The sequence below is a fragment of the Protobothrops mucrosquamatus genome, unplaced genomic scaffold (assembly GCF_001527695.2).
Source record: "Protobothrops mucrosquamatus isolate PMUCROS unplaced genomic scaffold, P.Mucros_1.0 scaffold7772, whole genome shotgun sequence".
NCBI classification, from domain to species: domain Eukaryota; kingdom Metazoa; phylum Chordata; class Lepidosauria; order Squamata; family Viperidae; genus Protobothrops; species Protobothrops mucrosquamatus.
The window spans coordinates 8445-16424 of NW_015393571.1; the positions used below are offsets into that span (position 1 = coordinate 8445).

General features: G+C 43.2%; 1 protein-coding gene across 1 annotated transcript in view; it reads right to left on the reverse strand.

Annotated features, from left to right (window-relative positions):
• LOC107300643 (huntingtin-like) overlaps positions 1–7894 on the reverse strand; it is a gene marked incomplete at both ends in the record, with an annotated part of 16330 nt that extends 8436 nt beyond the window's left edge. Inside the window, 5 exons of the mRNA XM_015829953.1 lie at positions 539–717; positions 1793–1934; positions 3805–3943; positions 5450–5529; positions 7835–7894. Coding sequence (XP_015685439.1) covers positions 539–717; positions 1793–1934; positions 3805–3943; positions 5450–5529; positions 7835–7894 — 600 coding nt within the window. The remainder of the gene's footprint in view (positions 1–538; positions 718–1792; positions 1935–3804; positions 3944–5449; positions 5530–7834) is intronic.
• Between the last annotated feature and the right edge of the window lie 86 nt (positions 7895–7980).

Genomic DNA, 7980 nt, shown 5'->3' on the forward strand with positions numbered 1-7980 from the left:
GGGAGGGAGGGAAAGAAGGAAGGAAAGGAGGGAGGGAGGGAGGGGAGGGAAGGAAGGAAGAGGGAGGGAAGGTAGGAAAGAAGGAAGGAGAGGGAGGAAAGGAGAGAGGGAAGGAAGAGGGAGGGAGGGAAGGAAGGAAGGGAGGGAGGAAGAGAGGGGAGGGAAGGAAGAGGGAGGGAGGAAAGGAAGGAAGGAAGGAAGGAAAGAAGGAAGGAGAGGGAGGGAGGGAGGAAAGGAGAGAGGGAAGGAAGGAGAGGGAGAGAGGGAGGGAGGAAGGAAGCAATAGCAATAGGACTTAGACTTATATACCGCTTCATATAGTGCTTTACAGCCCTCTCTAAGCCGTTTACAGAGTCAGCCTATTGCCCCCCCAACAATCCGGGTCCTCATTTTACCGACATTAGAAGGACGGAAGGCTGAGTCAACCTTAAGCCGGTCAGGATCGAACTTCCTGGCAGTGGGCAGAGTTAGCCCGTCGCTAGCCTGCAATGCCGCATTCTAACCACTGCGCCACCACGGCCCTTGAGCGAACGGTTACCTGTATGAGTTGGTCCAAGGAAGGCGAGATCTCGGTTTCCTTCTGTATCACCCCGAAGCTGCCTTTCAGGCTGGTGTCTTTCACCTGCTGCTGCAGCAATGGGATCAGGTACCTCAGGGTGAGCAACACCCCGAGGATCAAGACGCTGGGGTGCTCTTCTTCCTTGGGACACAACAGCCCTGCGGAGAAGACGATTGGAGCAACCTCATAAAAGGCTCCAGAAAGTCAGTTTTACGACAGGTACTTCCTTAGAAATATATCTTCAGGCAAAGAATGGGGGTATAGTTGAAAGAAAGTGAGAGAGAGAGGAGAGAGAGGAAGAGAGGAGAGGGGAAGAGAGAAGGAGAAAAGGAGAGAGAGAGAGAGAGAGAGAGAGAGAGAGAGAGAGAGAGAGAGAGAGAGGAGAGAAAGAAGGAGAGAGGGAGGGGAGAAAGAAAGAGGAGAGAGGTAAGGAGGGAAGGAGGGAGAGGGAAGGAGAGAAAGAGAAAGGAAAGAAGGAGGGAGAGGAGAGAGAGAAAGAAAGAAAGACAGAAAGAAAGAAAGAAAGAAAGACAGAAAGAAAGAAAGAAAGAGAGAAAGAGAGAAAGAGAGAGGAGAGGAAGGGAAGGAGGCAGGAAGAGGGAAGGAGAAAAAGAGAAAGGAAAGAGAGAGGAGAGAGGGAGGAAGGGAGAGGGAAGGAGAGAAAGAGAAAGGAAAGTAGGAGGGAGAGGAGAAAGAGAGAGAGAAGAGAGAGGGAGGGAGGGAGGGAAGGAGGGAGGAAGAGGGAAGGAGAGAAAGAGAAAGGAAAGAAGGAAGGAGAGAGAGAAAGAGAGAGGAGAGAGAGGAGAGAGAGGAAGAGAGGAAAGGGAAGAGAAAGAAAAGGAGAAAGAGAGAGGAGAGAGAAAGAAAGGAGAGGGAGAGGAGAGAGAAAGAGAGAGAGGAGCGAGGGAAGGAGTGGGAAGCAGAGAAAGAGAAAGGAAAGGAGAGAGGGAGAGGAGAGAGAGAAAGAGAAAGAGAGGAGAGAGAGAGAGAGAGGGAGGGAAGGAGAGGGAAGGAGAGAAAGGAAAGGAGAGGGAGAAGAGAGAGAAAGAGAGAGAGGAGAGGGAGGGAGGGAGGGGAAGGAGAGGGAAGGAGAGAAAGAGAAAGGAAAGGAGAGAGAGAAAGAGAGAGGAGAGAGACAGAGGAGAGAGAGGGAGGGAAGGAGGGAGAAGGAGAGAGACAGAGAGCAATAAAGACCCAGCAAAGCTGCAGCAGGAACACAAATTAGGCACTCACCTAGCAATACTTGAAGCAACCGGGTGTAAAAATACTGCGTCCTTCGTGAATGCTGACAGATGCTCACCGTGGCTGCGGCCGCCGTCCGACGGATGGTTGGAGAGTTGGAGTTGAGATTCCCAATGAAAGCTTTTAATAAAACCTAAAGTGAAAAGAAAAATCAATGAAGCCCTTCTGTGCCATCTGAGCTTCCCTTTTCGACGTCTGGCAGAGGGCACGCTAAACGATATGGCCTCAAGGTAAAAAATCAGCTAAACAATTAGTGCTACTCTGACGTTAAAAACTCAAAAAGAAAGCTTCTCACGCTTTCCAATAGGAAGAATTAAGCTGCCCTCAGCCCTGGACAAGACTCTATAACTCATTGAGGAAGACATTCTCCTCCATCATCTCACGACTCCCAAAGTCTGGTTCGTTGCTTTAGGGCAGCCTCCAGAATTACTTATGGGCTTCATTCTGGATTTTAAAAAAAAAATATTGACCAGGAGCAAAAGTAAGCAGAGGCAGCCACGAGTTCAGTGAGAAACCGCACTCTTCTTGAAGTGAAGTGTTAATACCACTTTACAAGGCCTTAGTAAGGCCACACTTGGAATACTGCATCCAGTTTTGGTCACCACGATGTAAAAAAGATGTTGAGACTCTGGAAAGAGTCCAGAGAAGAGCAAGAGAGATGATTAAGGAACTGGAGGCTAAAACATAGGAAGAACGGTTGCTGGAATTGGGGATGTCTAGTCTAATGAAGAGGACGATAGCAGTCTTCCAGTATCTCAGGGGCTGCCCCAAAGAAGAGGTGAGTCAAGCTATTCTCCAAAGCCCCTGAAGGCAGGACAAGAAGCAACAGATGGAAACTGATCAATGAGAGAAGCAACCTGGAACTAAGGATAAATTTCCTGACAGTGAGAACAATTAACCAGTGGAACCACCTGCCTCCAGAAGTTGTGGATGCTCCAACACTGCAAGTTTTTAAGAAGAGACTGGACAGCCATTTGTCTGAAATGATATAGGGTTTCCTGCCTGAGCAGGGGGTTGGACTAGATGACCTCCAAGGTCCCTTGCAAGTCTATTCTATTCTATTCTATTCTATTCCTATTCTGTAATTTTATTCTATTCTGTAATTCTATTCTATTCCTATTCCCATTCCTATTCTGTAATTCTATTCTATTCTATTCTAATGTTCTACTCTACTCTACTCCACTCCACTCCATTCCATTATCTATTCTGTTCTGTTCTGTTCTCTGTTCTGTTCTACTCTATTCTATTCTACTCTACTCTACTCCACTATTTCCATTCCATTCCATTCTATTCCATATTCTATTATTATTCTATTCTATTCTATATTCCAATATCTATTCTATTCTATATTCCAATATCTATTCTATTCTATATTCCAATATCTATTCTATTCTATTCTATTCTATTCTATTCCATTCCATATTCTATTCTATTCTATTCTATTCTATTCTTATTTCTATTCTATTCTATTCTATTCTATTCTATTCTATTCTATTCTATTCTATTCTGCTCTGCTTTGCTCTGCTCTACTCTACTCTACTCTACTCTACTCTACTCTCTCTGCAGGTGACATCAGCCCAGGATTTGCAAGTCGGCAACCCACCTGTCCTACTGCCAGTCCCAGGACTTTTCCCCATTTGTAGCTTCTCTCTTACAAGGAGACCCCAGGAACCTTCAGATGGGGAAGCTATGCCCAGTTCTTCAACGTGGTGGACCACTTACGGAAACAATCACGAGAGAAGACAGATCCCGCGTATTCAGGGACGGCCTCCTGCTCAGGGTCTGGTGTCCCAAACAGCCTGCTCTCCCCCCCCACCCTTCTCTCCAAAATCTAAACCTAATTCCAAAACTTCGGCACACCTGGGCAAACCTTTCATACAGCAACCCAGTTTTGATCTCACTCGCACGCAGACCCTCGTCGGCGGGCTTATTAAAACCGTAACTCTCTCTTCCGACAACTCTGTGTCTGTTGAGTCTGGCGTTAGCGTTTAAAATAATTTTACCTTGATGTCGCTGTCGTTGGCAAAATTTCCAAAAGCTGCCATGATTTTGGGCATCGCCGCCGCCAGGGTTTCCTGCACGGATTCTTCGGGCCGCCTGCTGACCCGGGTTAAGCAGGGCAGGAGGTTCACAAAATACGGCCTGCACCAAGAGATGGCCAAAAAAAAACCGTATCACTCAAAGGCTTGGAACAAGAGGCTCCCTTTTTGTGACACAGGATGCTCCCTTTTGTGCGGCACAAAAGAGGGCCAGCAATGTGATTTCCCCCCTTTTGGGGGCAGGGGGCGCGCAGGAGAAAATGAAAATAGGACAGGGAGCCCTGCCTCCAGACTTCTAAGGATGTCTGTCTTCTCAGCAAGGAGGAGAATCTACTACGGTAAATTACTAGCATCCAATGCCAGGCAAGTTGCGTTATGGAGTGGAGTGGAGTGGAATCGGAATAGGAATAGGAATAGAATAGAAATTAGAATAGAATAGGAATAGAATAGAATAGAAAACAGAATAGAATAGAAATGAATAGAATAAAAAACAGAATAGAATAGAAATGAATAGAAATGAATAGAATAGAATAGAATAGGTTATTGGAATGGAATAGAATATGGAATGGAATGGAATGGAATAGAATAGATATTGGAATAGAATAGATATTGGAATAGAATGGATATTGGAATAGAATAGAATAGAATAGATATATTGGAATGGATAGAATATGGAATGGAATGGAATAGAATGAAATAGAATAGAATAGATATTGGAATAGAATAGATATTGGAATAGAATAGAATAGAATAGAATAGAATAGAATAGAATAGAATAGAATAGAATAGAATAATAGAATAGAATAGAATAGAATAGAATAGAATAGAATAGAATAGAATAGAATAGAATAGAATAGAATATGGAATGGAATAAAATATGGAATGGAATGGAATGGAATGGAATAGAATATAGAATAGAATAGAATATAGAATTAGAATAGAACAGAAATAGAACACAACAGAACAGAAAACAGAAATAGAACAGAAATAGGACACAACAGAAATAGAACAGAACCGAATAGAATACAATAAAATAGAGCCAAATACAATAGAACAGAATACATAATAGAATAGAGCAGAAGAGAACAGAATAGAATATAGAATAAAAACGTTATTGTCACTTTAAATATACACTAATCAGCATACATTAAAATGAAATTCAGCTCTAAAAAAATACCATTATGCATACACCCACATACACACACAGATGACACAGAGAAACATCACAGTCTAGTTTGAATGTATACATATACGTGGCGAGGAAAAAAAGAAGAATCCTACGAATTTACAAGACGGATGGCCTAAGGAACAAAGCTGTTACAGAATCTAGTAGTTCTGGTATAAGTACTTCAAAACCTCCCAGAGGGCAGCAACAGAAACAGCCCATGAAGCGCTTATAAGCCCTTTTCTGAATAATGGGAAGTGGTCTTCCTATAATCTTTTCAGCTGTCCTTACCACTCTCTGCATGGACCTCCAACAGTTGGCTAGGCAGATGGAGAGCGGGTCAGCCAGGTCCCAGTCCAACTCCATTAACACACAGGTAACACCTCAAACCTGCTGGCCCAGAATCCCCCAGCCTGCTTCTTGCTCTCAAGGAGATCATCTCACCTGCATTTCTGAGGTCTCACAAGATGTGCAAGTTCAGCAAATCTCCACAGAGCAGCCCGCAGACTCCGGGAAGCACCGTTCTGCAAAACACAACAGAAAAGAGCGACTCGCCTGTTAGCCACGAGAGCGGGTAGCCTGGGCTAACAAGGCAGGCATGAGGACTCTTACAGAATTCCTTACGCACAAAATAAACCTATAGCCAAGTGACTCGCGCGAGTCCCTACGGAGCTGGAAGCAACCAGGCAGCCAGCTTTTCTGAAATAAACTAGGGTTTTAAAAACACAAATATTCTTCTTGAAAACTTTGGATCAACGGTTCTCAAAGGGTGACTCGTTGTGGATGCTCCAACACTGGAGGTTTTTAAGAAGATACTGGACAACCATTTGTCTGAGATGGTAGAAGATTTCCTGCCCGAGCAGGGGGTTGGACTAGAAGACCTCCAAGGTCCCTTCCAACTCTATTACTATTGCTATCATTATTATTGATCATCGCACAGTCAGCCAGATGTTCAGGCTGGATTTGGCATTTTTGTCTACCTACCGAGTCCTTACCAAGGACCTGGGATAGGCAGATGTGGATGTTTGATGGTATTACAGATATCGTTGCAGGATGGAAGCAGTTCCTAGTAAGGCCGCTTTTTGCAATTGACTAATGGCGAATTTGTCAATGCCGATGATGGTGTCCAAGTGATGCTCCAGTTGTTTTGGGATTGCACCTAAGGTGCCTATTACTATTGGTACTACCCTTGCTTGCCTTTGCCACAGTCATTCTATTATTATTATTATTATTATTATTATTATTATTATTATTATTATTATTATTATTATTATTATTTAGATGTGAACCTCAGTCAACTGAACATTCAAATTGACTGGTGCTGATGGTTGACACGGGTTGCTGCCAGCATCCTAGGTATCAACCAGGTACCTCCTTAAAATGTAAGATGTTCTAACTAGCGCAGTTGTTTGTAGCATTGCTGGAGTTATTGCAGGAAGCTGCAGTTTCTTGAACTATTTTGCAAAGTTTTTGGACGTAGTTCCCAGTGCCTGGATGACAATGGGTATCACTGTTACACGTTTCATCCATAATCGCGCAGTTTCTATTATTATTATTATTATTATTATTATTATTATTATTATGGATCATCGCACAATCAGCCAGATGTTCAGACTGGATTTGGCATTTTTGTCTACCTATCGAGTCCTTACCCAGGACCTGGGATAGGCAGATCTGGATGTTTGATGGTATTACAGATCTCGTCGCAGGATGGAAGCGGTTCCTAGTAAGGCCGCCTTTTGCAATTGACTAATGGCGAATTTGTCAATGCCAATGGTGTTCAAGTGGTGCTCCAATTAATAATAATAATAATAATAATAATAATAATAATAATAATAATAATAATAATAATAATAATAATAACAATAATAATAAAGTTGGAAGTGACCTCGGAGGTCATTTTACTATTGGTACTACCAATATTATTATTATTATTATGGATCATTGCATAGTCAGCCAGATGTTCAGACTGGATTTGGCATTTTGTCTACCTATTGAGTCCATTATATCATCATCATCATCATCATCATCATCATCATCATCATCATAATCATCACAAGTTCCTTTTATTAGGGGATCTGTGAAGTCAAATAAATATTTTTTAAAATGTCTCAACTTTGATTTCCAATGCAGTAAACACACCAAAATAAAAAATCAGTCATTTTAAAGAACGTAACATCACCCTAAGACCAAAACTGATGTTCTAGGCCGGCATTTCTCAACTTCGCCCACTGCAACATGTATGGAGTTCAACTCCCAGAATTCCCCAGCCGATAGACCAGCATGCACCTTGTAGCCATCCCATCAGCTCCCCCCCCCAAATCTTTCCCCTCAAATAAAGTGTTCATTTCTCGTGGCTTTAGCTGGCAACAAATTGTTAGGGTCCCAAATTCCTGTGGAAAACTCTACATAGGCAAGCCCTCGACTTACCACAGTTCATTTAGTGACGGTTCAAAGTTACAACGGCACTGAAAAAAGTGACTTGATGACCGTTTTTCACACTGACGACTGTTGAGGCATCCCTGTGGTCACGTGATCAAAATTCGGAGGCTTGGCCACTGATTCATATTTATGACGGTCGCAGCGGGCCCGGGGGGGGGTGTCAAGCAATCCCCTTTTGCGACCTTCTAACAAGGGGGAAGCCGGATTCACTTAACAACCGGGTTACCAAGTTAACAACCGCAGTGACTCTCTTTACGACAGCGGCTGTAAAGTGGGGCGAGATTCACTTAACAAATGTTTTCCATAGCGACAGGAACCTGGGGCTCAGTTTTGCTTGAAAGTCGAGCATGCAAACAAACCCACCATTTTGTGTCGAAAGGAACTCACTTTTTTAATCTCTTTGTAGAGTTCCAATTGTAGCCGAGGGAGACTAGAATCCATCAGCGCCTAAAAGGGAATCAAGAGCGCAGATCAACCATGCATTCATTTAACCAACATTCTGGGTTAAAGTAGCAGGTTTATTTATTACAATG